General features: G+C 39.3%; 1 protein-coding gene across 2 annotated transcripts in view; it reads right to left on the reverse strand.

The window, feature by feature from the left end:
• The window catches only part of LOC128693591 (myb-like protein X), a 239,416-nt gene that overhangs the window by 140,033 nt on the left and 83,725 nt on the right, over positions 1-15,658 (reverse strand). For both annotated transcript variants that reach the window (XM_053783391.2, XM_070087622.1), the window contains exons 5-7: positions 10,434-10,535; positions 10,046-10,174; positions 2,875-2,970 (exon numbers count right to left, since the gene is read on the reverse strand). In XM_053783391.2, coding sequence (XP_053639366.2) covers positions 2,875-2,970; positions 10,046-10,174; positions 10,434-10,535 — 327 coding nt within the window. The remainder of the gene's footprint in view (positions 1-2,874; positions 2,971-10,045; positions 10,175-10,433; positions 10,536-15,658) is intronic.

Raw genomic sequence — 15,658 nt, forward strand, 5'->3', positions numbered from 1 at the left:
TTGTCCCCTTTGCCTTTATACAAAGGAACTATGCATGCTCTCTGCCAATCCCTAGGTACCTTACCCTCTTCCATACATTTATTAAATAATTGCACCAACCACTCCAAAACTATATCCCCACCTGCTTTAACATTTCTATCTTTATCCCATCAATCCCGGCTGCCTTACCCCCTTTCATTTTACCTACTGCCTCACGAACTTCCCCCACACTCACAACTGGCTCTTCCTCACTCCTACAAGATGTTATTCCTCCTTGCCCTATACACGAAATCACAGCTTCCCTATCTTCATCAACATTTAATAATTCCTCAAAATATTCCCTCCATCTTCCCAATACCTCTAACTCTCCATTTAATAACTCTCCTCTCCTATTTTTAACTGACAAATCCATTTGTTCTCTAGGCTTCCTTAACTTGTTAATCTCACTCCAAAACTTTTTCTTATTTTCAACAAAATTTGTTGATAACATCTCACCCACTCTCTCATTTGCTCTCTTTTTACATTGCTTCACCACTCTCTTAACCTCTCTCTTTTTCTCCATATACTCTTCCCTCCTTGCATCACTTCTACTTTGTAAAAATTTCTCATATGCTAACTTTTTCTCCCTTACTACTCTCTTTACATCATCATTCCACCAATCACTCCTCTTCCCTCCCGCACCTACTTTCCTGTAACCACAAACTTCTGCTGAACACTCTAACACTACATTTTTAAACCTACCCCATACCTCTTTGACCCCATTGCCTATGCTCTCATTAGCCCATCTATCCTCCAATAGCTGTTTATATCTTACCCTAACTGCCTCCTCTTTTAGTTTATAAACCTTCACCTCTCTCTTCCCTGATGCTTCTATTCTCCTTGTATCCCATCTACCTTTTACTCTCAAGTGTAGCTATAACTAGAAAGTGATCTGATATATCTGTGGCCCCTCTATAAACATGTACATCCTGAAGTCTTTTATCTTCCAATACATAATCCAACAAACTACGGTCATTTTGCCGTACATCATATCTTGTATACTTATTTATCCTCTTTTTCTTAAAATATGTATTACCTATAACTAAACCCCTTTCTATACAAAGTTCAATCAAAGGGCTCCCATTATCATTTACACCTGGCACCCCAAACTTACCTACCACATCCTCTCTAAAAGTTTCTCCTACTTTAGCATTCAGGTCCCCTACCACAATTACTCTCTCACTTGGTTCAAAGGCTCCTATACATTTACTTAACATCTCCCAAAATCTCTCTCTCTCCTCTGCATTCCTCTCTTCTCCAGGTGCATACACGCTTATTATGACCCACTTTTCGCATCCAATCTTTACTTTAATCCACATAATTCTTGAATTTACACATTCATATTCTCTTTTCTCCTTCCATAACTGATCCTTCAACATTACTGCTACCCCTCCCTTTGCTCTAACTCTCTCAGATACTCCAGATTTAATCCCATTTATTTCCCCCCACCGAAACTCCCCTACCCCCTTCAGCTTTGTTTTGCTTAGGGCCAGGACATCCAACTTCTTTTCATTCATAACATCAGCAATCATCTGTTTCTTGTCATCCGCACTACATCCACGCACATTCAAGCATCCCAGTTTTATAAAGTTTTTCTTCTTCTCTTTTTTAGTAAATGTCTACAGGAGAAGGGGTTACTAGCCCATTGCTCCCGGCATTTTAGTCGCCTAATACGACACGCATGGCTTACGGAGGAAAGATTCTTTTCCACTCCCCATGGTACTCAATGTGCATTTTCCTGGTAAAGAGAAAGACACTGAGGAGGTAATGCACTAGCCATGATGACCCTCGAAAAGCACTACGATGTGGCCAGGAAAGGAATCCTCCCTTACTCACACCAACTGTGACTACATTCACACTTTAAAACTAAGCAGGAGAAGGGGAGGAGCAGCCTGATCTATTTTCTCCACTAAAAAAATTGTCCTTGCAATGAATAAGCCTTCCTTGCTTAATTTCAATTGCATTTTTTGTTTCACATCCTATATTTTCTGTTGTACACTTACAGCTAATGTTTACAGGCTAGCTTTTTCTTCTACTTCAGGAGTACTTCAAGGTCTAGGTTTAGAAACCTTTACAGCATCATTTAATGCCCCCAAGACACAACCCTCAACAACATCCCCAGCCACATATTTTCTGTTAGGTGACCAGGGACAGTAAGTATGTGGAGCCTTGCTTACCTGCCTACCTTACCTGTGTGTTTTATTTTGCACTGCATAAGATTTAAACACAGGAACTTTCACTGGCAAATGTAATCTTTAAGAACAGGCAGGTAAGTCCTGTATTTTTACCAAAGCTATTCTCATATATACTTTCCAGACATTTTTGTTTTATGGTAAGAAAAAGTAACTTTTATATATACAATGATCATAATAATCAGTAAAAGCAAGTGGCATTCTTTGGCAAATGTTTAATTAAGATACTGCATATCTTTAAAATATAAAGGCATCTCAAATGTCTGGAGATATAAGGTTACCCCCAAATAGTAACTTATCATCTCACAATTCATTCATATAGAGTACAGTGTTGGTATAATTCAAAACTATGCACAAAGACTGTTTATTGCATCTTGTAACTAGTTCAGGCAATGAATGGGATAAGGAACCTTAGTGAACTTGAACCAAACCAATTCTTATGGAAATAAAGGTATATACAGTATACTAAACTATCTTGTTACACTCTATTTTTAATTATATTTTGCTGAAATATATTATACTACACAAAACTAGAAATAATTTGTAAGAATGTCTCAAGAATAAAAAGAAGTAGCCTTAAACTAATATTATCATAAAAATGTAAGAGTTTCCACCATGAGTGAATGACAAGGTGATATAAAACTCACTTGCAGAAAGATCTTACCATCAGATGAATGTCTGAGAGGCGATGAATTTCCAAATCAGCTCTATTCTTGAACCAGATACGACATGGTGAGCATTTTGCGAAAGTCGTGATCAGCTGAAGAAAAAGAACTCTTGAATGCCACATGCAGGATAATTTTTCTTTGAAGGTGAGAAAGGAATGAAAAAAAAGTACAAAAAGCAACTGAGAGATTATTATGCGAGGTAAAGTTACGAATAAAGGAAGGAAAAGATGATTATACATGGTAATAAAAAAAAAAGAGGTACTATATTGAATGGAAATAGGTAACATTCTGAATGTTTTAGTGGAATACTTATGAATTTATGTTTTCAACACATCGGCTGTTTCTAAGTATATTTAGGCAGAATTGGTCAACTAGCCAACATAACTTAAAAATAGATATCTTTAAAATATTTACACTGTGTATTGATATTCTTGTGAATAATTATGGCATTAATTTATCATACAATAAAACTTAGCAGCTTCACCTAACCTTGTTAAATCAACATAACACAATATCAATGTCTGGTGTGAATATATGCAGAAAAGTTAGGGAATGGAAATTAAAAGGAAATATGGGGTATAAGTCAAAGGTCTGAGGAGGGATTGCTGAGGTGATTTAGGTATGTAGAGGTGATGGAGAGGGTGTATAAACTGGCAGTGGAAGATAGGAATGGCTGGAGGAAGGGGGGGGGGGTAAAGAGATTTTTGAGTGCTAGGAATTTGAATATTCAATAGGCTTCTGTATGTGCATTAGATCGAAGTGAGTGGAGACAAGTGGTTTTTAACAGATGTACCATTTATAAAGGGATTCAGAGAAACCGTTTAGCTGGACTTGAGTCCTGGAGGTAGGATGGGAATGCTGCAGTCAGAGGGTAATCTGAATTGCTATGTCCAGACACTTCTAGCAAGACAATGATTGAATGAATGATGGTGACTGTGTTTTCTCTTTTGGATCACACTGCCTTGATAGGAGATGGCCAGTGAAGAGAATAATGCTCAGGTGATGGTATGCAGGCCTTAGACAGAGAAGTACTTACCTAAATGTGGTTGCAGCCATTGAGTCTCAGCTCCTGGCCCCACCTCTCAACTTGCCATACCAGATTCACTCTCTCCTACCTGCTCTTAAAACTATGCATGGAGCCTGCTGTCTCCATTTCCTAATCGAGATCAATTCACTTCCTGATCACCCTTAAGCTGAACAAATACTTCTTAACATCCTTGTGCCTTAGCTATGTCTTTAACCCAAGTTAGCCCCTAAGGAAGTACCTGTTTCCTCCTCATGCAGCCTATCCCTGTTTATAATGTATGTTGTCTCCCACAGTTCTTGTCTTCCAATGTGGTCAGAAAAAATTCTGTTAGCCTCTCCTCATTACTCATACCTCTTAGCTCTGGAATTAGTCTCACTGCACACCTCTGTACTGTCTCCAGTTTCTTAATGTTTTTTTCAGGTGTAGGTTCCATGCAGGTGCTGCATACTTTATGATAGACCAAACATATGTTCTACAAAGGGCTCTATATGATTTGGTTGAGATTCCTGAAAGCTATTCTTAGAGTTGCCAGAAGAACATTGGCAGCAGAGGTTATTCAGCTGATCTGAACCTGGCAATATACTAGGCACTATGCTCACCACTAGGTTATTTCCAAGTATTAAGATCCCAAGAAGCTACAGGATTGTAGATGAATGGTTCAGAGAACCGAAACATTGATAAATTAGACACATGTACAACTCTTGGGTATCTTTATTGAGGAAACGTTTCGCCACACAGTGGCTTCATCAGTCCATACAAAGGAGAATCATGAAGAACAGGAGAAGAATGAGGTAATCAGTCCCTCAACTTTGAGTCGATGTGGTCAGTCCATCAATCTTGAATAGAATACAGAATATTGCCAAGAAGTAGCTTATATACCGTAGGCAGGAGAGGTGCAGCAGACGTAGGTGGTGTCACATTTGTTCAATGTGGAAGTAGGTCGTGCCCATGGGCATGAACTAGGTTATTTCTCTAAGTGAGATCTGCAGCCTCTGTCCCAAGAGTCTATATCCTATGTTCGGTCATCAGGCCTCTTCCCAAGTCTTTGCTAAGTGTGATGGCATCATGGTTGTATAACAGATATATAAATAGTGTTATAAATGAAGTGAATGCTAGTGTTGAGAGGGGGTGTGGGATTAAATGTTATTGAATTTGATACAAAGTGGGAGATCTCTCAGTTATTCTTCTTTTAGGGGATTCTGAAGACAAGTTGTAAAGCTTAGTGGATGAATTTGGAATGGTATACTAAAAAAAGGAATTAAAAGTGAACATAAAAAGGAGCAAGGTGATGAAGTAACCAAAATTCTAAGTAACAATTAGAGGGAGAGAGATGGAGGATGAGGATGGCACATGATTTAGGTATTCAGGAGTGGACATGTCAGTAGATGGGTCTACGAAAGATGAGGTAAACCACAGAACAGATGAGGAGGGAAAAAACAGTGGGTGGTGCATTGAGGTATCTGTGGAAAGAAAATAGTTTATTATTTTTTTTTTTTTTCAACAAGTTGGTTGTCTCCCACCGAGGCAGGGTGACCCAAAAAAAAGAAAGAAAATCCCCAAAAAGAAAATACTTTCATCATCATTCAACACTTTCACCACACTCACACATTATCACTGCTTTTGCAGAGGTGCTCAGAATACAACAGTTTAGAAGCATATACGTATAAAGATACACAACATATCCCCCCAAACTGCCAATATCCCAAACCCCTCCTTTAAAGTGCAGGCATTGTACTTCCCATTTCCAGGACTCAAGTCCGACTATAAGAAAATAACCGGTTTCCCTGAATCCCTTCACTAAATATTACCCTGCTCACACTCCAACAGATCGTCAGGTCCCAAGTATCATTCGTCTCCATTCACTCCTATCTAACACGCTCATGCACGCTTGCTGGAAGTCCAAGCCCCTCGCCCACAAAACCTCCTTTACCCCCTCTTTCCAACCCTTTCGAGGATGACCCCTACCCCTCTTTCCTTCCCCTATAGATTTATATGCTTTCCATGTCATTCTACTTTGATCCATTCTCTCTAAATGACCAAACCACCTCAACAACCCCTCTTCTGCCCTCTGACTAATGCTTTTATTAACTCCACACCTTCTCCTAATTTCCACACTCCGAATTTTCTGCATAATATTTACACCACACATTGCCCTTAGACAGGACATCTCCACTGCCTCCAACCGTCTCCTCGCTGCTGCATTTACCACCCAAGCTTCACATCCATATAAGAGTGTTGGTACTACTATACTTTCATACATTCCCTTCTTTGCCTCCATAGATAACGTTTTTTGACTCCACATATACCTCAACGCACCACTCACCTTTTTTCCCTCATCAATTCTATGATTAACCTCATCCTTCATAAATCCATCCGCCGACACGTCAACTCCCAAGTATCTGAAAACATTCACTTCTTCCATACTCCTCCTCCCCAATTTGATATCCAATTTTTCTTTATCTAAATCATTTGATACCCTCATCACCTTACTCTTTTCTATGCTCACTTTCAACTTTCTACCTTTACACACATTCTCAAACTCATCCACTAACCTTTGCAATTTTTCTTTAGAATCTCCCATAAGCACAGTATCATCAGCAAAAAGTAACTGTGTCAATTCCCATTTTGAATTTGATTCCCCATAACTTAACCCCACCCCTCTCCCGAACACCCTAGCATTTACTTCTTTTACAACCCTATCTATAAATATATTAAACAACCATGGTGACATTACACATCCCTGTCTAAGACCTACTTTTACCGGGAAGTATTCTCCCTCTCTTCTACACACCCTAACCTAAGCCTCACTATCCTCATAAAAGCTCTTTACAGCATTTAGTAACTTACCACCTATTCCATAAACTTGCAACATCTGCCACATTGCTCCTCTATCCACTCTATCATATGCCTTTTCTAAATCCATAAATGCAATAAAAACTTCCCTACCTTTATCTAAATACTGTTCACATATATGCTTCAATGTAAACACTTGATCTACACATCCCCTACCCACTCTGAAGCCTCCTTGCTCATCTGCAATTCTACATTCTGTCTTACCTCTAATTCTTTCAATTATAACTCTACTGTATACTTTTCCTGGTATACTCAGTAAACTTATTCCTCTATAATTTTTATTAATGGAAGCAATAAAAGTGAATGTACCAGAGCACAGTGTTACCAACACTTTTATATGAGAGTGAGGCATGGGTTTTGAATGTTGCAGCAAGGAGGCTAGAGGCAGTGAAGATGAGAACAATGTGTGACACAATTACAATGCAGACAATTCAAAGCACAGAAATTATAAGGTGATGCGAGGTCCCCAAAGGTATATATAATTCAGAGGGCTGAGGAGGGAATGTTGATGTAGTCTGAGTAAGTAGAAGAAGGAGAGGGGTGTATAAATCTAGAGTGGGAGGTAGGTGGGGTAGAGTTTGTCCCAGGAGCGACTGGAAAAAGAGGGTAAGAGAGACCTTGAGTTTTAGGGGCTTGAGCATCCACCAGTCTTGTGTGAACATGTTACATGGAAGTGAATGGAAACAAGTGGTTTTTAACGGGTGTGCTGTTCAAGTGTAAACAAGGTAACTCCCTCAGTGCCTGCACACTTTGGGAGGGGTGGGGATGCTATAATCAGAGGGTATTCTGAATTGTGATGTCAACACACTTCAGGCATGACAACAATGGAATGAATGATGGTGAATGTGTTTTCTTCTGTGGGTCGCTCTGCCTTGATAAGAGATGGACTCTTTCTTCTGCTTTCAACAAACTAGCCATATCCCAATGAAGCAGGGTGACCCAAAAAGAAAAACACACTTTTCTCTTTTTAACTCTAGTAATGTATACAGGAGAAGGAGTTACTAGCCCCTTGCTCCCGGCATTTTAGTCACCTCTTACGACACACATGGCTTGCGGAGGAAGAATTCTGGAGAATAAGAGATGGACATCCAGGAGTAAGGGGTTAGTAACCCCTTCTCCTGTATAAATTACTAAATTTAAAAGAGAAACTTTCGTTTTTCTTTTTGGGCCACCCAGCCTTGGTGGGATATGGCCAGTGTGTTGAAAGAAAGAAGAAAGAGATGGACATCAAAGTAAAAAAGATATAGGAGGGCCCCCGTCTGTACGGCTCTTAGGTTTCCAACTCCGTACAATAAGTGAAAATTGCCAGCGGGTTCAAAAGAATGGTTTTCATTACTGAACGTGACTAAAATGCCTGATAACATGTTTATACTCTTATGTAGATATAAAAAAAAGTAAAATAAATACACAGTACATACAATACTTACCTTACAATATGGCAAAAGTCATCCTTCCCTTACACAATTGTGCAAAAATGGCAGGAAAGCAGTAAAAGCACCAAGCATAATGAACAATGGCTCAATTGAAAGCAAACGAAAACAATGAACACCAAAAAGAGGGTGCCAAATACGTTGGGCCCTCCTATATAAAGTGGGAGTTGTGCCAGTTCATTTTTGTTGTGACAGTTTCTTTGGGGAGATTCTGAAGAGAAGTTGCCAAGGTTGGAAGAATTTTGTATGGTTTGTAAAAGAATGAAATTAAAAAGTGAACACAGGAAAGAGCAAGGTGATGAGAGAAATGAAAAATTGAGGCAATGAAAGATTAGGTATCAGAATGGAGGGAGGGAGCATTAATAGAGGAAGTAAATGTGTTTATATATTTGGGAGTTGATGTCACTCATAGAATTCATGAGAAAAAAAAGGGGGTAGTATACTGAGACATCTGAGAAGACAAACATTTATCAAGGGATTCAGAACTCATGTCTGGTGTGCCAGACATGAGTCCTGTGTGAGACATGTAGTTTGAAGGGCAGGTAGAAACAAGACTTTTGGTATGACAGGGCAAGACAGCGATTCACTGAGAGGGTAAATGTGTAGTCAGGAATTTTATAATAATGATTAAATCATGTGATAAAACATCCTTCATCTCATCTATCCCACAATAAGCAATACCATATTATGAAAAATTTCCTAATAATGAACTATAGTTTAACCCTTTGAGGGTTTTGGTCGTACTAGTACGTCTTACGCGTAGGGGTTTTTGACGTACTAGTACTCATAAATTCTAGCGGCCTCAAATCTAGTGGGAGAAAGCTGGTAGGCCTTCATATGAAAGAATGGGTCTATGTGGTCAGTGTGCACAGTCTAAAAAAAATCCTGCAGCATACAGTGCATAATGAGAAAAAAAAAACTTTGAACATTTTTTTTTAATAAATCAGCGACTTTGCAGTGTATTTTCGTATGGTATTTATTGTTGTATTCTAGTTTTCTTGGTCTCATTTTATAGAATGGAAGACATATTATAGAAATTGAGATGATTTTGACTGGTTTTACAATGAAAGGTGCCTTGAAATTGAGCTCAAAGTAGCAGAAATGTTCGATTTTTACCAAACTTCAAAAGTAAACAAATCGTGCCATGCGTGCAATACACGTCAACTGGCGAGTCTAATATTCTTTCACAAGTGCACCAATAATATTTATACCATTTTTTACACTAATGCAGTAGTCTGCATAACAGTAAATCTTATATTTTTTGTGAGTAAAAATTCAAAGTGGAAAGGAAAAGAATATAAGAGGGGCCTTGAGACGTGACTAATGACTAGAGGAAATGTCATTTTAGTGTCAGGAATGTCTTTCTTGTTTATTCTGGACCCTATTCGGAAATTGGCATCTTTTGAAATTTGTGTGAAATTGGCAAAATTGCTAAATTCTGACCACTGTACTGGATAGTTGAATTTATAAATGGGTGGTTTCTTGCACTCATTCGATAGATAAAATGGAGTTCTAGCGGAATATTCATGTTTTTTGTCGACTAGTACAGTGAAATTGGCCGAAAATGGGGCTCAAAATAGGCAAAATCGCCAATGCGTAAACATTGCCGAGACTGCTAACTTTGCGAGAGCATAATTCTGTAAGTTTTCTATCAAATTTCAAACTTTTGGTGTCTTTATGATCGGGAAAAGATTCTCTATCTTCTCACAAGAGAAAATAATTTTTTTTTTTTAAATTTGGCCGACCCTGAGAACGAGTTTCGGAGAGGGCCTGTCGACCCTCAAAGGGTTAAAGAATAGTGACAAAAGCTTGTTATAAATCAAACAGTTATCTATATTAATTGGTTGAAAAACTCACATAATGCTCTCTAAGTTTGCTATGATCAGCAGAGCTTCCCATGTAGGAACAGTCACATCTGGAACAATTTGAGATGCGTCCCTTCATGCCCATCCTCCTTTGTTTCAATATATTCCGTTGTGCAGCAAGCTGATTGACAAGAGGAAAAATTTAGAATTCCAAGTTATGTATCTAATTCATTAACATGTATTAGATAGCAGTAACCTGGCAGAAGTATGTACACACAGTAACTTCAGGTAAAATTGCCCATAAATAGTACATGCAAATACTTATGTTATTTAACAAAATTCTCAAATAATTTAGATTCTCATGAAGTGCTAAACATACAAGATCCATTTTTGAAGTCATAAATATAATTGACAAAAGCATTAATGGATATAGAAATTACCCTGGCCTGAGCCTTCAAGAGATTGAGAACAGCAACACCTTTGGCATGAAAAGCACGTGACATTTGCTCATGGTTCCTGCTCTCTAAGTGATTCTTGAAACCCTGTCAAAAGAAAATTACAATTACAACTCAAACATAAAACATTATTAAGATGACAAACTATGAAAATGCCAGCCTAACATAAATGAGGATAGGTATTATAGTTAAATGTTGGCTCTATTAACTATAAATTGTCCACCCAACTTGCAATATTGTTCCAGCGAACCTCAACCTGCCCACTCCACTTCCACTCTTGACCTACCGCACTGCAAATCTGTCTATCCTCCTTCCAATATTGACTCTGAACTGTAACTTGCATATCCCATTTTCAATGTTGACTTCATGAACTACAACCTGCCTATTCTGATTTCAATACTAACCCATGAATTGCAACTGCCCCACCCCTTTCAATGCTGACCCACTGAACTGCAAACTGCCCACCTGTAGACCCACTTAATTGCAAATGACCCACCCCACTTCTAATACAGTATGTAAATGCTTTATTTCCCAGTTTCCAAAAACAAAAGCAAGTCAGTTTTCCCTGAGACCATTCATACATGCTCCCTTGACCACACTCATTGAGCAGTTTTACCTGCTCCTTTCAAAGGGAATCTCCTATGCCTTTCCACCTAAGCAGGGGGTGGCCAAATTGGTTTCTTGGTGCTGGTGAGCCCCCAACTCTCCTCAGGCCTTAGTACGACATCAGGCAAGAAACAGAAGGCAGGCTGGTAGCCAAACTATTAACCCTTTCAGGGTTTCCAACGTACTAGTACGGCTTATGAGCCAGGGTTATTGACAAACTAGCACGCCTAAATTCTAGTGCCTTCAAATCTAGTGAGAGAAAGCTGGTAGGCCTACATATGAAAGAATGGGTCTATGTGGTCAATGTGTGCAACATAAAAAAATCCTACAGCACAAAGTGCATAATGAGAAAAAAAACTCCGACCATGTTTTTGGTTTAAAACAGTGACTTGGCAGTGTATTTTCGTATGGTATTTATGGTTGTATTTTAGTTTTCCTGGTCTCATTTTATAGAATGGAAGACATATTACAGAAATTGAGATGATTTTGATTGGTTTCATAATGAGAAGTACCTTGAAACTGAGCTCAAAGTAGCAGAAATGTTAAATTTTTACCAAAGTTCAAAAGTAAAAACAAATCCTGCCAAGCGTCCAATACACGTCAACTGGTGAGTCTAATATTCTTTCACATGTGCGCTGATATTATTTATACCATTTCTACACCATTTCTACACTAATGCAGTAGTCTGCATAACAGTAAATCTTCTATTTTTTTTGTGAGAATAAAAATTTAAAGTGGAAAGCAAGAGTTGTAAGAGGGGCCTGGGGATGTGACTAACGAACAGAGAAAATGTTATTTTAGTGCCGGAAATGTCTGTCTTGTTTATTCTGGACCCTATTTCGAAATTGGCATCTTCTGAAATTTGTATGAAATTGGCAAAATTGCTAACTTCTGACCACTTTATTGGATAGTTGAAATCGGTAAATGGGTGGTTTTTTGTACTCATTCAATAGAAAAAATGGAGTTCTAGTGAAATAGATATTTTTGTCAACTAGTACACTGCAACTGACCGAAAATAGGGCTCAAATTGGGCAAAATTGCCGATGTGTAAACATCGTCGAGACCTCTAACTTCGCGAGAGCATAATTCCGTAAGTTTTCCATCAAATTTCATACTTTTGGTGTCATTATGATTGGGAAAGGATTCTCTATCATTTCATAAGAAAAAATAAATCTTTTTTTTTTTCTGAAAAATTTGCAACCCTGAGAACAAGTTTAGGAATGGGCCTCTCGACCCTGAAAGGGTTAAAATGCCTGGTGACCATGCCCACCTAATTCACAAGTTTTGAATGTTGTAAAAATATTACATACCTTTTACAGGAACATTTAATGCAAGTGGATACTTGAAATCTCTCCAAGCATCATGAGGAGACTTTGGATTTCCACTGGTTCTCTTCTTTGCCATTTGGACTTTATGACTCTTATTCAGGTATTACCTCCATTCAGAAATGGGCTCACCTACACTAGCCACAGTAAATTTCTCCCTCTTACTGTTGAGTATTAATCCATGCTCTCTCTCACTGACTTCTGCTGGCTATTCCTCCATAAAGAGAGGGCTCTTTAGCAGCATATGTCGAGCATTTTACCTCTGGAATGCCTCTCCATCTTCTCCCTCTTTTGTGTGCATGAGGATCCAAGGGTGTAGGCCTTCATTAACTTTTTTCAAATGCCACTATGCTTCTCACATGAAGAAGGCACTGGATCTCATGCCTACTGGGGGGTTTCAAAGCTGACATGTCTGCTAGAAGTTCTATGCAGTAGGGTTGCCTCCTCTGTGTGGCCATGGGGGATACACTGATAATTACCTATTTATAATTACTGCATTTATCCGAGTTTGCCGGGGAGAGGCAGCCCCAGCTTTTAGTCCCACCTCTTAAACTGAACCTACTGTATGTCATTACTTTATATCCATAACCTCGTTTGTACAGGACCTTTATGGACCTGCATTCTTAGTCATGATTTGTGATATTCTGCGCCTCAAGGATTCCTGATGGTGCTCATCGTTCTTTTTGTTTGGTTCACTGGCATTGTGAGAGCCATTCAACTGACCCCAAGTGTTCCTGAACAGACGAGTTGGTTGCCCAGAAATTGCACACATTGTATATAAATTTAGGATAAGCTAAACAAAGTCATGATGCACTTTCGGTAAGCCACATATCGCACACGGAATACAAGGAAAAATTTTTTCCTGGGTAGAGGCATGGCTGACAAACAGACAGCAGAGAGTTTGCATAAATGGGGAGAAATCAGAATGGGGGCATGTCACAAGGGGTGTTCCTCAAGGGTCAGTGTTGGGCCCGTTGTTGTTCACAATTTACATAAACCACATAGATGAGGGAATAAATAGCGACATAAGCAAATTTGCCGATGACACCAAAATAGGCCGTCCAATTCATTCTAATGAGAACACTAGAGCACTCCAGGATGATGTGAATACACTGTAGACTGATGCAATGGTCGGAGAAGTGGCAGATGCAGTTTAATATTGACAAATGCAAAGTTCTAAATGTTGGGCAGTTAAATAACCATGCCACATATAAACTAAATAATGTAGATCTTAATACTATTGATTGCAAAAAGGATTTAGGAGTTCTGGTTAGCAGTAATCTAAAACCAAGACAACAGTGCATTAGTGTTTGCAATAAAGCTAACAGAATTCTTGGCTTCATATACAGAAGTATAAATAATAGAAGTCCTCAGGTTGTTTTTCAACTCTATACAGTGGACCCCCGCATAGCGAACTTAATCCGTGCAAGAGGGCTGGTCGTTATGCGAAATGTTCGCTATGCGAATTAATTTTCCCCATAAGAAATAATGGAAATAAAATTAATCCGTGCAAGACACCCAAAAGTATGAAAAAAAAATTTTTTTACCACAAAAAAATGTTAATTTTAGTACACACAAACTGAAAAAGGCATGCACAATTACATGACACTTACTTTTATTGAAGATCTGGTGATGATTGATGGGATGGGAGGAGGGGAGAGAGAGTGTTAGTGTTTAGAAGGGGAATCCCCTTCCATTAGGACTTGAGGTAGCAAGTCCTTTTCCGGGGTTACTTCCCTTCTTCTTTTAATGCCACTAGGACCAGCTTCAGAGTCACTGGACATCTGTCGCACAACAAATTTGTCCATTGAGCTCTGTACCTCCCGTTCCTTTACGATTTGTCTAAAATGGGCCACAACATTGTCATTGAAATAGTCACCAGCACGGCTTGCAACAGCTGTGTTAGGGTGATTTTCATCCATAAAGGTTTGCAGTTCAACCCACTGTGCACACATTTCCTTAATTTTTGAAGTAGGCACAATGGATTCCACAACTGGCATAGGCTTCTCAGGGTTAGCCCCAAACCCTTCAAAATCTTTCTTAATTTCCATACTAATTCTCACCCTTTTTACCACAGGGTTGGCACTAGAAGCTTTCTTGGGGCCCATGGTCACTTATTTTCCAGAAACAGCACCGAAAACACTGTAATAATACGAAATATTCCGAGTGTATGCTTGAATGTTACCGCGGAGGCTGGCTGGTAAACAATGGACGCGTCTCGGACGAAGGTCGCTGAGCGGGTTTTTGTCCACTATGCGGGGCAAAATTTTGGCGAACAAAGCGTTCGCTATGCGGATTGTTCGCTATGCAAGGCGTTCGCTATGCGGGGGTCCACTGTATATCCTTGGTTAGGCCTCATTTAGACTATGCTGCTCAGTTCTGGTCACCGTATTACAGAATGGATATAAATGCTCTGGAAAACGTACAGAGGAGGATGACAATGATGATCCCATGTATCAGAAATCTTCCATATGAGGATAGACTGAGGGCCCTGAATCTGCACTCTCTTGAAAGGCGTAGAATTAGGGAGGATATGATCGAGGTGTATAAATGGAAAACAGGAATAAATAAAGGGGATGTAAATAGCGTGCCGAAAATTTCCAGCCAAGACAGGACTCGCAGCAATGGTTTCAAGTTGGAAAAAATTCAGATTCAGGAAGGATATAGGAAAGCACTGATTTGGTAATAGAGTTGTGGACGAGTGGAACAAACTCCCGAGTACAGTTATTGAGGCTAAAATGTTGTGTAATTTTAAAAATACGTTAGATAAATACATGAGTGGGTGTGAGTTGGACCTGACTAGCTTGTGCTGCTGGGTCTGGTGCAGTGCTCCATCCTTGAGTGGAGATGACCAGACTAGGTGGGTCATTGGGCTAATCCAGGGGGGGGAAGGTCATTGATTTAATCTGGGGGGGGGGGGACATGGACCTGCTCCGCATGGGTCAGTAGGCATGTTGCAGTGTTCCTTCTTTCTTATGTTCTTATACCTGCTAGACATGGTACATGGCCAGTGATAAGCAATACTAAAACTCAGAGCAGGGCTACTCAATTGGGGGCCCACAGTCTGAATCTGGACCTTCTGAGTGTTGTAGTTGGACCACGGACTTCAGGAGAAAGCTAAGTTAAATAACAGGTGTTACCACGTTCAGGATCAGGTGGTACAAAAGAGCGGGATAAATACATAATTCTATCTGAATGGAATGTACACACTGAATGGAATACAGTATTCTAGCATAGCTAAATAGTGATATTTACTCCCATTCAGTGGTAATTCATATT

This window comes from Cherax quadricarinatus, chromosome 2, assembly GCF_038502225.1.
Source record: "Cherax quadricarinatus isolate ZL_2023a chromosome 2, ASM3850222v1, whole genome shotgun sequence".
NCBI classification, from domain to species: Eukaryota; Metazoa; Arthropoda; class Malacostraca; order Decapoda; family Parastacidae; genus Cherax; species Cherax quadricarinatus.